The sequence below is a fragment of the Seriola dumerili genome, unplaced genomic scaffold, assembly GCF_002260705.1.
Source record: "Seriola dumerili isolate Sdu_G_001 unplaced genomic scaffold, Sdu_1.0 BDQW01000267.1, whole genome shotgun sequence".
NCBI lineage: Eukaryota > Metazoa > Chordata > Actinopteri > Carangiformes > Carangidae > Seriola > Seriola dumerili.
Genome location: NW_019174522.1, coordinates 1,983,237 through 2,002,279, shown reverse-complemented (window position 1 = coordinate 2,002,279; position 19,043 = coordinate 1,983,237). Strand labels below are relative to the sequence as shown.

The following is a 19,043-nucleotide window of genomic DNA, read 5'->3' as shown; positions in this document are numbered from 1 at the left end:
ATTAATTAAAGTAAGCCAGAGTTAAGTTCCAATGAAAACATTCCTTGTAGAAATCTTAATTGTACTGTAATTATCAATACTTAAAAAAATCACAGCAGTTACAGTATTTCTGTATTTTAAAACTATTGCTTGGTGACTGCTTTGTTGTGACATCACAACATCACCAGCTGACGGCTGGTTTTAAGGCTCAGTTTCTGAATACAGGCTGTGAGCATTTCTCTGTGGACTGAGGCTTTGAATCTTTCACAGTATTAATATAGAAGCTAGACCTGATCTATAATCAAACAACACATGGACATCTACCTTTAGACTGTATGTACCTTTAATTTCAGGAACAGAAATGAAGTCAAACGCTTTTTTGAAATCTACAAAACAAGGAAAGATGATGTCGTTGTTCGTTAGTCAGAGTGTGGAGGGTGTAGACATGATTCTGCAGCCGCCTGCAAGACTTCCTCAGAGAATAAGTCAACGTCAAGGAGATCTCTCTCTGTCTCTGTCTCTCTCTTTCCGTGGACGCGGACGCCACACGCCCGCGCACACCAGCCTCCTCTCTCCGTGTCCGTGCAGCGCGGGAGCATTTTGCCATCGCGTGTCAAGGACAGGACAAATGCCAGTGTCTCAGAGAGGAACATCAACAACATGTCCCCGCCGGTATGATGGATGTAGGGAGACACACCTGCACTGAGCGGTACGTGTCTGTTCTTCCTGTCTGCAGGATTCGAACTTACTGGGCGTGTATCTGTGCTTTGACCGGTACAGTTTCCATTCATTTGTCCATACAGGCCTTACTCTGTGTTTCAGACCGTTGTGTGATCACGCCTTCGTTGCAGTGGCTAAAGATGGTGTGTTCACGAGCTCTACCAGACAGGTACTGTCTGCTCCCCTCAGTTTAAGGAGCGAGACTCATCTAGGCAGGGGTGTTGTCTTCTTCTCTCTCAGCTCACTCCTCTATGAGACATCGTCCTGTTTGTGTCTCCTTTCATCACAGTGTCTCCAAAAATCACATATTCAGTTTTCTATATATTGTATTTGATCCAGGCTGGCAAAGATTTCTGGTCCACTTTTAGAGAAAAAACAAAATCTACATTTGAAAATTTGCCACTGATTTAAAACCACAGACCTTCTTCAGTATTTTTTCTATCTATCTATCTATCTATCTATCTATCTATCTATCTATCTATCTATCTATCTATCTATCTATCAACATATATATCCTATATGATATAAAACTAAAATGATAAAGCATTAAAAGCATTTAAGTATGCAAATATTTGACGTTTACGAATCCCTCTGTTATTTATTGAAGCCCAGCATTTGAAGTTGGTTTGGGCCGATATTCATTAATATAGAATATCGCAATATTTCCCCACCATACGCACTATTTTTCACATTAAATTGTTTTCTATGCAGTGAGTGATCGAAATTGGAGTGTCAGTGGCTGTATATTATTATTATGGTATATTATTATTATAGTGAAAAGGAGAGAGGCTATGGTATTTTCAATAATAATAAAGACAACAACAACAATGATGTACCTACGAAGTGAGTGAGTGTGGATGAGAGGGTCCTGGTAAAGTTGTCATTATGGTGGTAAGTGTTAAGGGTGTACGGTAGCCCTGTTGATAAATGGTCCAGAGCCTTTGAAATGAATGTGTCTGGTTGTTTTTTGTCTTTCTGTTGAGATTTGTTCATGTGGTAGATGATGCCACGGGGAGGACGACAGGTTGTAGGGCTGCTCGGTTATAATGCAAAGTCATAATATAATAATAAAATAGTAAAGACTGAATTTAAGAAGAAAAAGAACAATGAGCTGGATAATGGGCAGTTTCATCATTAACCCGTGTGTGTGTGTGTGTGTGTGTGTGTGTGTGTGTGTGTGTGTGTGTGTGTGTGTGTGTTTGTGTGTGTGTTCCACGGTGCTCCAAGGCGTGTGAGAGCGCTGCCCCGCCCCTCACACACAGGGTCAGAGAGAGAGATGCAGATGAACTTCTGCGTAGGGAAAAGCGAAAATGCATCATAGACGAATGTCTTCATCAGAAACGGAGGTGGTGAATGTGAAAGTGAACTTTCATGTTGCAACAACAAATAAGAAATCTATTTTCCTAATTCCTTCAGTACCGAGAGCGGAACGGATAATGTTGGATGTTTTTTGTAGGGAAGCTGAAATTTGTTGTAAAACCGAACGCCGCACAATAATCGTTTTCTCTCGTTTCTCTTGTTTTTATAATCGTTGGAGGCCAAAATCGTAATCGAGCATAAAATTCGATTAATTGCACAGCCCTAACAGGTTGTCTCTGTTTTTTCACTATAGAAGTTTTGTCTTTGTTAAGGTGACCAATCTGGGTTGTGTGTAGTTCAGGGGCAGTTCAACAGATGGGAGATCTTGAGCCTGGTACGCTGCGCCCCGTGGAGGAGTGTGGTCTCTGTCCAAAGAGGTAGAATTACTGCCTGTTTTTATTAGAGGTCTGTAAATTTTGGAAAATGTTTTTTGAGTTTAAATTCTGAAATTTGCCGTGGTTTGAATATCAGCTGAAATATAACATTTACTTAAAGGTGCAGTTCAGGGTTTGAGCAAAATATTTTGAACTCAACAGCCAATCAAACTACACCACTCCTTCCTTTCCGTGCTTGTTACGTGTTGATTGGCTGGAGCAGTCTATGGTTTGGTCTCTTTTTTCCATTTACAGATCCAGGACCATAGATGAACTGAATTTAATATAATTGTATTATTGTATTTTATGTTTAAGGTATAAGCGATGCTGCTGATTTGTCACAGACTGAGGATCAGTGTATAGTGAGCACAGCAGTGAAATGAGGGTCAGACTGTGCACAACTGAAAATATTCATAATAATTATATAATTCAATATTATCAAACATTGGCCCAGACTTAATATGCTTCACACACATTTTCTGTCCACTCACCACAGTTCCAAGATTTCACCAGTTCACTATCAGACTCAATGTGAAATATTGACCAGATAACCTCAACTAAAACCAAAAGCTGTATCTGTTCCAAAGATCGCCTCCTCCTGGCTGCATCCTAACATCTGTCCAGGAAGTCTGTGTCTCCCATGTGTGCGTTGTGAATTGAGGAGAAGGACGCACATTTCTCTCCTTGTAGGGTACTCAGGTACTTTGTCTGAAGCACACTGAAGCGTCTGAAGCCTTTATCTTCTCCACAGTGCCAGTACTGTGTTTGTGGAGATATCTATTTTTAGTTTGTTTTTTATATTTACCTTCTTTTTCAGGTGAGTATCACTGAGAGCAAAGCTGTCTTTTTTGTCATCAAATGTTTTTGTTTTCTGTTTTAACAAAAAAGGTCATGAACATAATGATGTGCAGCCAGTAAATTGAACATTGGTACATTTTTGTACCTTCTTATCTGGACCTCTAAAAGAACATTTCTGTAGGGGTACATGCTCTAGCCACGGAGGCACCTCCAGAGTTGCTACCTTATGAGGGACAGTTGGTGCTATGTGCATTTTGTACCTTTTTATGAGGCAAAAACATTAACAGTTAATGACCAAAATTTATTTTAACTGACAATTATTTTACACCTTTAAACAAAATCAACATTTTATATGTAAACTGATCCATTTTCAGTGTGTTTCAATGTATTGTTCTGATAGAACTGATTTGTTCCAGCACATGAGAAAAAGCAGCTATTCAACATTAAGTTGAAGCATTAGACCTGAGGAGCCATTCTCTTATCACTGATTACAACCAAGAGAAATTTCATTTTGGTTTCAGACACAAAACAGGAACAAAGTTCAGTAAAAGTACATTTACAAAACACAAATTCATGACTCGCATACTCTTTAACAGTGGCTTTGTGAGCCTACCTCATGACCCTACAACATTATTAAAACCATTAGAACAATGTAAAGACTAGCTGGGGCACTCCCATGTCATGTGAAGATATGTGTCTTAACCTTAATTTAGATAGATTGTTTAGATACATTGAGTGATGACCCATCATAATACAAAAATCAGTTCCTAATAAAACATTCACAAACATTAAGATTTAAAAGCGTATTTCTAAACTATCCCAGTGTTTTCTGGGAGTCAATATTTAAAGTGTGTTGAACATGGTGTGATCCAGTCCTGAGAGCAGGTTTGATGTGCACCCACACTGAGATCTATCAGTGATGTGAAGTGATTTGGTCATTTGTTTAAGAGTGTTGATCTCGTCTCACAGAGAGAGAGGACCAGCCGACCTTTTCATACAGAGTGCAGTGATGGGGGTTGTAGGCAGCCCCAGTGATAAATCTGATGGAGGCTGCATTAAGTATTGGTAGAGGGTGGACACCACACCCCTTGTGATGTGTGGGCAGCAGATGCTGAAAGGCACACTGTGCACCATAGTAGTTATAAATCAAACAGAAGGATGAGCCTGGTGGATTGAAGCTGTTCCTAATGTCCTGAAAAGAGTGTAATCCATCTATGTCAAAGATGCCCTCATGCTTCCACTGAGGAAAAATCAACAGATCAATGCTGTCACACACACACACACACACACACACACACACACACACACACACACACACACACACACACACACACACACACACACACACACAAGCTGCTCAGTACAACCACAGTCTGGGATCAGTTACACAAAGACTTTGACTGTGGCTTAGATAGAACAAACCGTCAGACTTCAGATAGACGTATAAATTCACCTGTTGCACAAAGCACTTTAGTCCTTGACTACCTTAAGCAGGACTTTGGACAATGAATTCTGGGAAAATTAAGACTTTTTTCAATAAAAAGAAGAAAAAAAAGGCAAACTGCGGAGTGACTGCAGTCTCTAAAAACTCTTTCTTTTCTCTTTGCTCTCTCCATAACAATGTTAGCAAACCACAAATTATGAGCCATGTTTTCCTGTTTTTTGTTTTTGGGTGCTACTGGTCAGCGCAGGTATCATTGATTGTTACCATGGTAACAACATGGTCTTAGGCCTGAGTTAGCCTGGTGGTAAGGTGTCTAATGTTTTTGGCTTAAAATGAGTCAGTCTTTATTCTAGTGAAACAGTCTGACAACATCAGACTGATCTGTGAATAAAATGAAGACTGGACCAACACTACAGACCAGTCTGAAATATCTGTGTGAAACTTGCCCCAGGTCAGTTGTCCCGGCGTTTCCTCTGCTGAGGACAGAAGAAAAGTGTAGGACAGAGAAAGACATGAAGGGAGTGTGTGAGATCAGCACAGTATCGAGGTCCAGCTGGGTTTTGTGACATCAGTAAACCCACCTGTTATTTACCTGAGTGAACTGTGTCACATGATGGTGCTGTCTCTATCTGTCTCACTCAGGAGGTCAGTGATGACATCACCTGGATATTGTCTGACACTTCCCAGTTCCTAACCACATTACCATGGCAACAGGAAGAAAAGGTAAGATTGACGCTGCTTGTGTGTTGATGTGTGTCTGTGTGTGTGAGTGCTGCTGTTGATCGGCGTACAGTTACTGTATGTGTGGCTTTAACCAGCAGGGGGCAGCGTGCTTCACACAGTCAGAGAACTGGGCTGAGAAAGTCTGTATTTTCTTCTGAACGTTCAAACTGAGTGAAACAGTCTGAAGTATCTGAGCAGCATCATGATCACAGCTGAGGAAAGGAGCTTCCCTGCTTCCTATCTTATCTCCTTTAGCAGAGAAAACACTAGAGTTACCTTCATGAAAGGAAAAAAGTCCCACAATTCCTTGCTGCAGCAACATTAAAAGTGACGCACCATCGTAGTTTCACTACAGCAGAGCCACATTAATGTAGAATCAAGGGCAGCTGTTTTATGTTTGATGGAAATCGCTGAAGCCCATATCCATAAATATAGATTTATTCTCTTTAAATCCAGTTAGGAGTCATCATGAAGAACAAGCAGATCATCCTTATCATCATCATCATCATAAGAATGTATACATAAATGTTAACAAATGTATAAAGTCAAAACTCTATATAGCCTACTTATGTTTGAATATAATATAATACTCACTTATTTTTATTTAATTATTATTTTAACATTTTAGTCCTTTTTGTTTTTGTGGTTAAAGGAGGATTTATCGTCCATGTGTTGTAAATAAAATTGACTTGAAAAAAAAAAAAAAAAGAAAAATCCCAGTGTAAGTTGAGTCAGATTCTTTTTGGTCTAGGAACAGTGCTTAGGAAAGGAGATTATTTTGACTTTTCGACCAGCTCCCATCATGGCTGCCGCTTTGATACTTCAGCTCATTTCACTGTGTCTGGAAACTTCCTATGCAAAAAAGACTTTTCCATCGCAGCCTGGATTCCTGGTTCAGATTGGTCAGCTTCTCCCAGATTCCTTCGGGGTCTGTCTCCCCCTTTCCAGAACAAACAGTGATGTTGTCATAGCTAGTACTACTACTACAGTCCAGTGCTTACAATGTATTCTCAGCTCACTCATCATGTTTTGAAATTCAACATGTCACAGTGGGTGGGGGAGAAAATTCAAGGAATCCTCAAGCCCTATAACAAAACCTACCTTCAACATAACACTGTGCTTTTTCACAATGAGATTTGTCCACTAATTGGTTGTAGTTGAGTAATTACAGTGGTGTCATCCAGGAAGTAGGAAGTAGTTCACTTGCTGTCCAGATGTTTCTGTTGACTCACATCAGCTTTACAGGGATTTACAAAACATGATTTAAAGCTTTTATTTTCTCTCCATCACCAGGCTCCACCTCCAAAGGTGGGGTGCATTTCCCTGACGACAACGAGCCCCCTGGCTCTCCCACGCGGAGAGATGATCAGTCCAACCTCTCTACTCTCATTGCTATCCCAGAAAAGGACGGCAGCTACTTGGTCAAGGTGTGTCATGTGTGTGTGCTCCTCTGTGGCCCATGATATTCATGCTCTCGTTTGCACATGATTTAGTCACCATTCACAGAAAATTAGGGGTGTCACCAGGATGATAAGATACACTGGTCTATCTCAGGGGTAAAATAAAATAATAATTTAAAATAATAAAACTGAGACTGCTGCTGGGCGTCCACACATTTTCTTTTTTTCTTTTTATTTGGTGAAACAAGATAAAGACAAAGAAAGCGATAACATAACATAATGTAACATGATGGCATACACTACTACAGAGAACAACTTTAGATTTAGATATATGACTTACATATATTTGCATTTGAGAGGGACAGAGAAATGGGGAAAGAAAAACAACAACAAAAAAAAGGAAATAAACAAATCAGGTATTAGGTATTCATTTATCTATTTATTTATTTTCAAAATGTATTTTCACGATTTCAAAACAGTAGTCATGAGTAGTTGGACTGGGATAAAAATTCAGCCCTGGGTTTTGGTTGAATAATGCCAATTTAAAGATTACCAGAAGAAGAAGGAACAGTCTAACCCCCATCACCTTCAGACCATGTGGTGATGTCCAGCTTGACCAGACTTCACTCGATAAAACTTTTTTTTGTCTTTTGTGCTTACGTGGCGTTTGTGTCGGAGTCGGTGTTGTGTTCAAAGCCTTTTGTTTGTTGATGTTAGCGGACTCCATTTCTAAGCTAACGTTAGCTGCTGTTGTGCAGTGTTAGTGCTGTGGGGGAGTAAATGCAGAGCCCAGACTGAGATGATTCACCTGTGACAGTAACACTAGCTCTCTTTTTCCCTTAAACCCCCCCCCACCCCCCACCCCACAGGCTGGTTTCCTGAAGAGCCACCACTGTTATGAGATTGTGTTCAGTGTTCCAGATGTACCCACAGTGGGTAAAGACCTCTCCTGTCTTCCTTCCTCTTCTCCGACTCGGAGGCCCCCCAGCCTCCGGGTCCACCGTATTAACTCCACACTGGAGGGTAAGTCCAGACCTCAGTGCAGGAAAAGCAAAGTCATTATTTGATTAAAGGTATAGTTCAAGTTTTTTGATGTGTTGCGTGAGGTACTCATGAATAGTCGGTACATCACCCACAGTAGATTCTGTTCAGCACTTCCATAACTGGATGAGTGCCCTCCAACGGCTGAGGGGTCACTAAAATGAAAATGGTTTATTCCTTTAGGATCATTAATGTGCTCAGTATTCACATTTTGAGGCATTTGGGTTGCCTCAAGTTTGGGGACGGGGGTGGTAGTTGGGTTTACAATAGCATTTCGGGGAAAAAATCCATTATAGCAGACATCTATCTGATAATGTTGTAACCAAGTTTGAGGAAAATGAAGTAAAGATTTCCGTTGTTTTTTACTTCAATGCCATGTGTCCTTCAGAGGAGGACAGCGATCTCAACTTTACACCCACACAAGTCGAGGATGTTGTTGATAGTGTTGCAGCCTCACTGTGTACAACACCAGACACTACAGCCTCAATGAAAAAGGATGTAGTGAATCAGATGAGTCTCCAAGGTACAATTCACAAACGTGTCATGAAAGCTAGAAAGGAGGTGGTGCTTCACCAATCTGGAAGAATGTCACCTTCTTCCTGGAAATAAAGTCTAATAACATGTAAAGCTAGAATCACCTCCTCATGGTTGTATCCCTCTGCCACTCAGACTAGATTCAGGTTACATCCCTGTTTATCCAGAGTCATAAAATATGAACCATTGGTGTGAAATCTTGAGTGTCACAGGACCTGTCTAGTCTCATCCTGATGGTGGTGACCAAGATGCCCCCCCCACGCCCACCCCCCGGCTAGATCGCTAGCAAACAAAACTTTTATTCTAAATGATTTCTTCACCTCCCGTGGATTGATTTCCTCTGTGTGACTGAAACTTGGCTGAGAGTTGGTGAGTCCAGCGCTTTCTCTGAACTGGTGCAGTGCTTTCTGATCATATGCCTGTCCTATTTGAGATCTCTCTTCCCAGTCATACCGTTAGACCCTGTGCTCCTGCTCGGCGCTGTCGTGTGTTTAACTCTTCCACTGCTGTTCAGTTCTCGGCTGCTTTCAATAATAACTTTGAAATTAACCCGGGGTCCCCCATGTGCTCTGATAAGCTGCGTTTTGACCAACTTTTCTTCATGAACTAAAAGGTTCCTGTGGCCCATTGTTGTCTGTTGTCCACCGCGGCCTAAAGTCCTGGGAAAATTATGTAACATTATTACTTGACATTACATTACATTATTCACAGCACTTGAGGACATAACTTGAACGAAAATATGGAACAAATAGTGTCCCGTATATATTCAATAGCCTACAGGACGCAGTATTTTATTTTCAAATAGTCTACGATCCTGTATTATACTTGTCGGGTGGCAACCCTTGGCACTCCGGCTGTTGTGGTCCTTTATTTTTTTACTTTCTTTTAAGTACTGTTGCAGTTTTTTTACCCTTCTCCTGGACCTGCTTCGCGGTGAAGAAAATGTGTTTGCTTGCTGCAGACTTTTAAACATCGCAGGTGAAAGAAAATGCAGCAAGTACTCGACCAGTCAGAAATGTTCAGCACTGCAGACCAAACCCCCCAAAGTTACTGAACCATTGGAAAGTACTACCCCTCGACCAGGTATGTTTTTCGGGGTCGATCAGTTACCCCGAAACTAAATTTAGACCCTGGTTCCTGCGGTCTAAACACGCATAGTTCCTCAAAAGGTTCCTGGTTCCTGGGGAAAGTTCCTGCGGTGGAAACGTGGCTGTAGTGAGGAGTTAACCTCTAGGTTTCACTCAACTTGCCAAAACATCTTGGACATTGTGGCTCCATTAAAGGCTGGCGCTCCAAACCTAAACCTGAGCCTTGGTTAAATGATGCTACTCGTGGTGTCAGACGAGAGTGCAGGAGAGCTTAACGCAAGTGGAAAAAGGACAAGCAGCCGTTGTTATCATAAAACTGTGAAAGCTGCAAAGATCAAAGATATTATTTTATCTAATTCTCACAAGCCTTGTGTTCTTTTTAGTAGCCTTCCTATTAGCTCTATTTCCTAATGCTCCCCAGTCTGTCTCTCTGGAAGCCTCCTGTGAAGTTTGTGAAAATTTTCTCCACTTTTTTTGTGGATAAGATCGCGACCACTAGAGCCCTCATCTCACCCCCTTCTTATGACCCGTCCATGTCTGTCCTCTGCTCTGCTGCCTTTAATCAGTTTGAGCCTGTATCTATCTCTTTTTTAGAAGAGATTGTTGGTCATATGAAACTCTCAGGTGCTCCCACAGATGCTAACCCCCCTTGCCCTTTTTTTCCACCATAGGACCATCTGTCCTTGCTATTATTAATAGCAGTCTGGTACCTGAAAATTTTAAACATGCTGTTGTGCAGCCACTGATTAAAAAACCTGGTCTAGACCCCTCAGCTCTCTCTAATCTCAGGCCTATATCCAAGTTCCCGTTCCTTTCTAAAAGCCTGGAGAAAATTGTTTTCACCCAATTAAAGGCATTCTTAGACCAGCATGATATTCTCGATGTGTTCCAGTCTGGGTTTAAAAATTTTCACAGTACTGAATCAGCACTCTTAAGTGTTTTCAATGATATCCTCTTAGCTCCTGATTCTGGTGACTGTGTCATCCTTGTGCTTTTAGACTTAACTGCTGCCTTTGACACAGTGGACCACAATGTTCTCATCTCTCGTCTAGAGCACAGGGTGGGCATTAATGGTGCAGAACTGGATTGGTTTAGGTCCTACCTGGCTGAAAGAAGTTATTGTATAGGCCTTAGTGATTTTGTGTCCTCTTCCATGCATCTCCACTGCGGGGTGCTGCAGGATCCGATTCTTAGGCCCCTTCTTTTTTGGCTTTATTTGCTCCCCCTTGGTCCTATTTTCAGAAAACATGGCATCTCGTTCCACTGTTATGTGGATGACAGTCAAATTTATGTCCCCCTGAAGCAGAAAGATGCATACTCTGTTACTAGAGTGTCTCAATGACATCAAAGCGTGGACGGCATTAAGTTTTTTGAATGTTAATTCTTTAAACTGAAGTAATGTTGTTAGGATCCAGTGGTACCCGTGATATCCCTCCTATGAACCTGGGTTCTTTGGCACCTCTATTTAAATCCCACAGTTACAAATCTGGATGTGAAAATGGACAGTGATTTTAAACTGGATAAACAGATCAGCTCTGTTGTAAAATCCAGCTTTTTTCAATAGAGCAGTTATCCTTGTATAGTCTGTTCTGTCGAGAAAGGATTTTGAAAAGGTGATACATGTCACACTGCGGTGAGGTCAAGTTGGGTTTTTGTCCTGTCTCCATGTTTTGTCTTGTCATTTCCTGTTTTATGTTGAAAAGTAACTCTCCTCTCGTTTCAGGTCACTTGCCCTTCCTCACGTGTCACCGGTCTGATTGTCTTCCCTGATTCCCGATTGTGTCCACCTGTTCCCCATTACCCCCATGTGTTCAAATAGTCTGCGTCTCCCTTTGTCTTGTTGCCAGTGTGTTCGTCTTCGTCCTTGTCTACATGCGTTCACCCCAGCCTTTCCACAGTCTTGACCTTAGTCGTTTCATGAATTTTGTTCTGAGTCCTCCAAGAGAGAGATTTTGAGTTGTAAGTTTCATATCTTAGTTTTATTCCATAGTTAATGTTTTCACAGCCTTTTGTTTCCGCCGTGTGGAGTGATCCTTTGTTTGTTTATCTTTTCATAGATTAGTGCCTCCAGTTTCAGGAGAGTTTTCTGTTGTCTCTACCTCATTTTGCTACTTCTTTTTCCTCCGTAGCAGGAGTGATTTTCTGTTACTGTTAACGTTTTATATAGTCAATTGGGTTTCCTCCTTTTAGTGGAGCGATTATTATTTTGGTAGTTTTGCAGCCACGCTTCTTCCATTTTGTAAGAAGTGCATCAGAGGAAAAATTTCATAGCCTGCTTTGTTTACTCTGTCTTGGAGTTCAGAACCTGTTTCCCTCAATAAAGACTTTTTATTGAAGAACCTGAAAACCCTGCATCTGCATCCAGCGTTTTAGTCTGGTTGTGACAATACATGCCTTTATTACAACGCATCTGGACTACTGCAATGCTCTCTATGTTTGGGTTGGCCAGACTTCCCTCTCACATTTGCATTTGGTTCACAAGAATGGGACGTACAGACGTATGGAGGGATAAATGGAAAACCTGAAAATAATATGGCTGCTGCTCTGACTGTCACCAGTGTGGAGGCATAAAAAGCCCTATGTGATGCCAGAACAGACTATTATTCATTACTAATAGGAGACCATAAAACAGGTATTAACAGGTTATGTATCACAGGCTTTTATGGTTGCAGTAATTAATCCTCTGACTTAAAAAGCCTCTACTTGGGTTCCGGTGACGTCATCACCCTGAATGGCAGCTTAATAAAACAGCTCCTTCGAGAAAACATTCACTTTGCCCCACTTAAGTTATCAAATACAAAATATTTTGAGGAACATTTGACTACAGGGTGGGGCAAGAATGGGGAAAAAGGATGGAAACAAGAAAAGCACCACTGAAGCGACTGCAAACGAAGAAAAAGCGGTAAACGGCTTCCCGACACGGTGACAAGATGGCGAAGCTAATGCTAATCCTCATACAAATGAAACAGCAAGTCTGACAAAAGTTTTGGATGCTATACGGGACTTCCACAAAGACACAAAACAACTAAATGACATTAAATCCGAGCTTACTAAAGTCAACCAAAGAATAGAGGAGGCAGAAACACGGATTGATAAGATTGAAAATCGGTGTCAAAATGTCGAAGCTGGGATAGGCAGGATGATAAAAGTGATGAACCAGCAAGAACAGAAACTACTTGCTCAAGAAGGAGATCCCGACTGGAGAATTTAAGGATTTACAATGTCCCCAAAGGAGCGGAGGGATCGTCTATGTTGGAATTTGTGGAAAAGTTTCTACGGGACACATTGGAGATTCCCCCTGATATACAGCTTGACATTGAAAGGGTCTCGGGATGAGTGCCAGAGGACAGACCTCAGTCGATAATAGTCCGATTCCTAAAACCAAAGAGGAAATTTTACGCAAGGCCTGGGGAAAGAAGGTACTTTTGGACAAGAGACCAATATACTTCGATCAGGATTACCCCCCAGCAATTCTGAAGAAATGAAGGAATATTCTGAGATGAAGCTAGTGCTAAAGCAGAAAAATATCCGCCTTCAGACTCCAGTCCCCGCTAAACTACGAGTTCACTACAAGGACAGGAAGCAGCTGTACCAGACAGTGGAAGAAGCGACTATAGACATGAAGGAGAGAGGGTTGCCTGTTAATGTGATCACACGTGGGAGAGCCTGGCTGAACAGCTATCCCGCATTGCCTGGGAAACGGTGGGAGGAAGAAGACAGCAGGAGAGGGGAAAAGAGCGGGAGCAGAACATCAAGGAGAGACTGAGAGGTTTTAGAACACATCCCTGTCCTCTTCCAGAAGAGCTATAAATACTGATTACCCTCAACAATGTTGGTAAGCTAGACTGAATCTAAACTAGATGGTGCTGTAGCCATTTAAAAAGAGAACATATTGCAAAGTGGAATCTATTTGTTCTATTTCATTTTGAATCTTGCATTTAGTCCTTTTCCCCCTTTTTACACAGAGAAAACTTTTCAGTGAAATGGACATGGACTTTTTCTTTTGCAGTTCTGGGAGCTGCAGTGGGGGCCCTCATCAGTGCACAGTTAACAGAGGCTATACCCCACAGCTAGACTTTTCCTGTAGCTCAACCCAGGGTCATTCACCAGAGACTCCACCTTGGAATCTCAGCCTTTGTTCCTTGTTCTCTTATGTGTTTTTTGTTCTTACTTGTTCAGGGAGTAGATCAGTTAAGTTTTATTTCATTAACTTTAAGAACACATTGATCAGTAATTACACATGGCTAGTGGCAAAGTAAAATTCCTTTCCTTTAAAGTCAATGGGCTGTTGAACTCAGTGAAACATAGTAAGATTTTATCCAAAATGAAGAAAGAACAAGCCCATGTAGTGACAGTTTACAGGAAACTCAGTTAAAGAGAATGGGCTTCACTAATCTGTTTTTTTCCTCATACAAATCGGGACACGGGAGAGGAGTTGCCATTCTTATTTCAAACAAACTAAATTTTGAAAAAGTATTTGAATTGGGAGATAAGGAGGACAGATATATCTTGGTGAGGGGAAATATAGATGGGAATTTAGTTACTCTATTGAATATATATGCACCTCCAGGAAGTGATATTAGCCTCTTCCAGAAAATCACTAACATCATGGTAACAGAATGAGAGGGCTTTCTAGTATGTGGTGGGGATTTAAACATACTATTACAACCAAAATTAGAGTTATCTAGTAGGAAAACTCATGATTCAAAATCACTGTATAAGAAAGTTTACCCACTTTTTGAAGATGTTGGTCTAATTGACACACGGTGGGACATTTTCTCTAACGGGAGGGATTACACCTTCTACTCTGCTCCTCATTCCGTATACACAAGAATAGATTACTTTGTAACATTTGGAAAAGACAAAGATAAGATAAATACTTGTGGAATTGGGACAATAGATATGAGTGTATTTATCTGTGGATTTTAATTTACAACCAAAGAATACTACATGGAAGCTAAATTCAAGTCTATTGAATGATCCACACTTAAAGGAACAGATTAAAAAAAGAAATTAGTCTCTATTTAGAACGACAATGGAGAGGTCTCACCTCCCATTCTATGGGATACTCTAAAGGCTGTATTAAGAGGGAAAATTATAGCAATATCCTCATATAAGAAAAAAGCAAGGAATAAAGCATTACAGGAATTACAAAACAAGCTAAAGGAATTAGAGAAAGAACATAAATTAAACATGACACAGGATACATTACAAGAAATTAAGAAAAATGTAATGTTCCTTAAACAGAGACACTATGAAAGTGAATCTAAATTTCTGAAAGTTTAAGCGTGGAAATTGAAAAAAAAATACAATCCATAGAATTAGGGATCCAAGAACAAAAGTGATAAGAAATAAACTTAGCGAAATCCAAGAAGCTTTTGAAGTTTTTTTTTTTTTTTTTTATAAAACTCTATATTCAACGGTTCCTGGTGGAAGTGAAAGTTACCCACCTTAAATGAAGAACAAAATAGAGGACTACTGACATAATTGAAAGTGAATTAAAAACTGCAATTAGTAGGCTCAAACTGAATAAATCACCAGGATTAAAAGGTTACACAGCAGAGTGGTATAAAGAATTTAAAAAACTCCCCACATTGAACTGGGCTATAAAAAAGGCACAGCTGGACAGAGGCAATAATCTCAAACACATATTTGGCCTGCAGACTCTAATACTCAACTACAGACTCATATCAAACCTCCCCTGTATTTCTACAATCCTTGAAAAAGCTGCTGCAAACGAGTTCTGAATTATTTGCATAGTAATAATTTGTTGAAGATTTCAGTGCAGAAACAGCTCTGTTACAGTGATCTCCTCACGGCCTCAGACAACTGGCTCATTGCACTGGGCTGGTTTCACTTATATTTAACAGATAGTTTACAGTTTGTTTAATGCAGTATCCATCCGCAGTCTGGACTATATCTGTGGAAACTGATGGAAACCCCCCCCCCCCCCCTCCTTTCAGGAGTAAAGGTCACATGTGAGTACAGGACTCACCAGGAGGGAGTTCTGCAGGAGGAGATCACGCTGGCGACCAGAGGGAGGAGGGACAGCAGTCTGAAGATCAGACTCCAGGCCAGAGTCATTGGTAGGTGTGAACAGACACACGCACTCAAACTGGACCAGTGTCCATACTGATTCTGGGTTAGCAGCACAGAGCCCACATCCACATAAGCCTGCCTGAATAATTTCACAGAACAACAACAAAATACAACAACAACAAAAATATTTTCTACTCTACTTTCATTTTATTTATGTTATTATTTTTATATTACTCTACAGTGTTTTGCCATGACTGTCACTGGGGTGTTGGAGGAAGCACTGAAGAATTTTTTTAATGTCACTGTAGGAAAAACACAGGTGTGAATGATAAAATTAATGATGGCTGAATTCCATTTAGCTGCGTCAGTTTCTGGGTTGTGGTATTGTTCATATTGGCTCGCTGTCATGGCTGACTGGGAATTTGAATACAACAGAGCCATTAACGTTAACATTATCAGTGACACCTGTGCTTTTCCTGCTATTACGAGTCAAGACATTTGTTTTAGCTAAAGGCCTGTGTGATTGTATATTAGTCATCAGGTCGGACTTGACCTGAGAAAACTGAATTGCACAGTGTGGCCAACAGCAGGCAGGAGAGGAAACTGCGTGATAAGTGTTGGAAGCAGCTCAGCAGCATCTCTACTTTTCCTCTGTCTATGATATTTTGACAAGAATCTATTGAAACAAGAATATAAATAATCAATATTTCCCCAGTGAGAAGTCAGTCACACGTCCTTTTTAAACAGCCTGGACGTTGGTATCATAATTCTGAGGGGGAATGGATATGAAAAATTGCTGAAGATAACTCATATAGAATTATTCCTTCAGTGAGGCCGGGGTTCAAGTGCTCAGCTCTGACACAAAAATAGGTTTCAAACTGAAGCTTTAGTGATGTCCCTCACCCATAAGTTGCTTTGGATAAAGTATGTTGAAGGAGTAATTGTAAATTAAGTCACACAGAAGGAATATTCACAGTAGAAATGACGGGAGCTGTGGTCATTAGGGACGAAGACGAACTGGCACAAGTGGGAGGGAGACTAAATACAGGAGACAATGAGACACAGGTGCAGCACATTCGGGATGGGCAGATAATCGCACAAGGGCAGGAAGTGGAGGGAGTTAGTGAGTTCAAAATAAAGCAGGACATGCGTGAACTAATGAAACATGACCTGTGAAATGGAGCGAGACTTAACAGTGTTAGAGAATGTATCATAACAGGGGGATAGTCCTTCTTGCTGATTTTCAAGTTTAAAAATAAAGACAGGACCTCAGTAAATCCAGTGGAACACACAATCAGCCTTCCTCCTTTAAATGCATTTGCAATGAGGAGAGACGTGCATCTTGCAAACACTACTCCAGCCTGATTGATAAATACAGAACATGTGCTGTGCCTGAAAAACATGCAAAAAAAAAATCAGCCAGACTTTTCCTCCATGTTGCTTTGTCTCTGTGACAGGATAACAGAATAATAACAGAAGAACAATAACAATCTGCTTGTAGTTAAACTGTGTGGATTGTGCTCTGTGGGTGCAGTACAGTAGGAAAAATGTAGCTGCTAGAGTTACATTACCCATCCCCATTTACACGGTTTCACCAGAGCAACAATACTTGTGCTCGACATTACACTAAGAGGTGAAGACACTAAACCAACATACAAAACCTACAATAAACAAACCAAAACAAAGAGATGAAGATTTATGTCAAGACTGTTTTTTCTTATATAAGTGGTCATGGAACACCATGTGTCAACAGCTGATTAACTCACAATGTGTTTCTCTCTTCATCTTCTGTGCAGATCCACATCATGGAACTCCTATGCTGCTGGAGGGGGTGAGGTGCCTGAGCACTCAGAGAGACGGCCACACAAAGCACAGCAGCAGTGATCGTAAGAGGATATGATGAAGAGATACACACGGTATCAATGTAGATATCTTCAAGGGTGCTCAGGACTCAGTGATAGAACAGAAACACCAAAAGGTGTTCCCCAAGTTAGAAACAGCTTTGGGAGATTATTGGTCTGTGATGCTTTGTTTTGCTTTTGTAGAACTCCAAAATATTTGTTAGAAAATAACAAATAGTGTAATTAAAGTGGGATGTGTTTCAAAAATTGCTTGATAATGAGGCTTTTTGTAAAAAAAAAAAAAAGAGCTTAAAGGGGACCTATTATGCTTCTCTGAGATTTCTCTTTCGTATAGTGTGTTATATAGGTTTTTGTGCATGTAAATGGCCTACAGAGTCACAAGGACAATCAACATGTCTCTTGTTGCTGCCCACCTGCAAGCTGGACACACAAGCTTGGCACACCCCCACACAAGGTGCAGCACATAACTACTTATAATGAAGAGTTTTCCTTAGTTTTATAGCCATGCTGGGGAAAATCTACTTCATTTTTCCACAATTCTCCACTGCTCCAAACATTACAGTGTGAGCCCAGCACCTCAAGGAGGACTGCTTTAGAAACCACGCCCAGCTGGACACCATAAATGTTGGATCTTCAGTTGTCTATTAATTTATTGGCTATCATGAATTAAAAAAATATTGATATTAAAAATATTGATATTAAATAATAACTTTAATAGTCCTCAGGGGCACCAGCCTTAACTAATAGGCCAATATTGTTTCAGTCTCAAATTATTATTAATATTAATATATTATTATTAAAAACACATATCACACACATATCTAATCTAGTATATACAGAAAGAGAGAGATCGGTCTATCCGAATCGGGCCGGCTACGTTGCAGCACTGACTTGTGATTGTCGATCTGTAGCCACACGACAGATGGATATTCGGGAGAGGAGAGAAGGAGGATAAATGCTTCTGGTTTATATAATCTCGACAGGTATGTTATTCCCTCAGACGTTCATGACTGATGGTATCATATACTCGATGCATGATGTGACAGATAGAGCTGCAAACTGTATTTAGAATAGGCATGATCATAGGATAATATAAATTTAATATTCGGTATAATTATATGTATAGTCTATTTTAGTGAAAATTTACTACAACAAAACCCATTTTAAACTTTGCTATTATAATCATTATTATTCAGTTAGTCTTTAAATCTAGCACTAAATTTAAAACCTCACACAGTAAGAATCAGAAGACATAAAGAGGCACTGCAGTCATATAAATTCAATAAACAGAAAAGTGTGTTCAGAGGATATTTTATTTACTTTCAGGTAAACAGACAGAGGGTTAAGTGCAAAGGGACACACACTGAATGGTGGCAGGTCCACAATCAACAATCAACCACGCTTAAATGAACAGGAAATGTATTCACACTCCTCATGTTTGGTCATTGATGTTTCTTAATAGATGACAGGCGTTTAAAGCTCCAATCCAGCACTTACAGTACACATTCATGTTGAGTATATAGGTGTTACTGTACCATCAGCTGAGTTGCCTCAACTCAGCTTTGCCAACTGTCACTTATAGCTGAATGATTTGAGAAAACTATCAAATTATGTATGTGTTTTTTTCTTTTTTTTTGACATAGAAAAAGATGATATTAAAATAAAAAAGAAAAAGTCTGCGT

At 40.4% G+C, this 19,043-nt stretch overlaps 1 protein-coding gene across 1 annotated transcript; it reads left to right on the top strand.

The window, feature by feature from the left end:
• The first annotated feature begins 604 nt into the window (after positions 1-604).
• Positions 605-17,399, top strand: LOC111230467 (UPF0687 protein C20orf27 homolog). Its single transcript, XM_022757215.1, has 6 exons — positions 605-688; positions 5,317-5,397; positions 6,691-6,824; positions 7,667-7,820; positions 15,424-15,546; positions 17,296-17,399. The coding sequence occupies exons 2-6, from the start codon at positions 5,379-5,381 to the stop codon at positions 17,397-17,399; spliced, it is 534 nt and encodes a 177-aa protein (XP_022612936.1). The 5' UTR covers positions 605-688; positions 5,317-5,378.
• The last annotated feature ends 1,644 nt before the right edge of the window (positions 17,400-19,043 follow it).

Bases quoted from the DNA above. Each gene is read 5' to 3' on its own strand.
- LOC111230467 (XM_022757215.1), top strand. The intron at 6,825-7,666 runs GTGTGTCATGTG...CCCACCCCACAG, and splicing joins ACGGCAGCTACTTGGTCAAG to GCTGGTTTCCTGAAGAGCCA. The intron at 15,547-17,295 runs GTAGGTGTGAAC...TCTTCTGTGCAG, and splicing joins ACTCCAGGCCAGAGTCATTG to ATCCACATCATGGAACTCCT.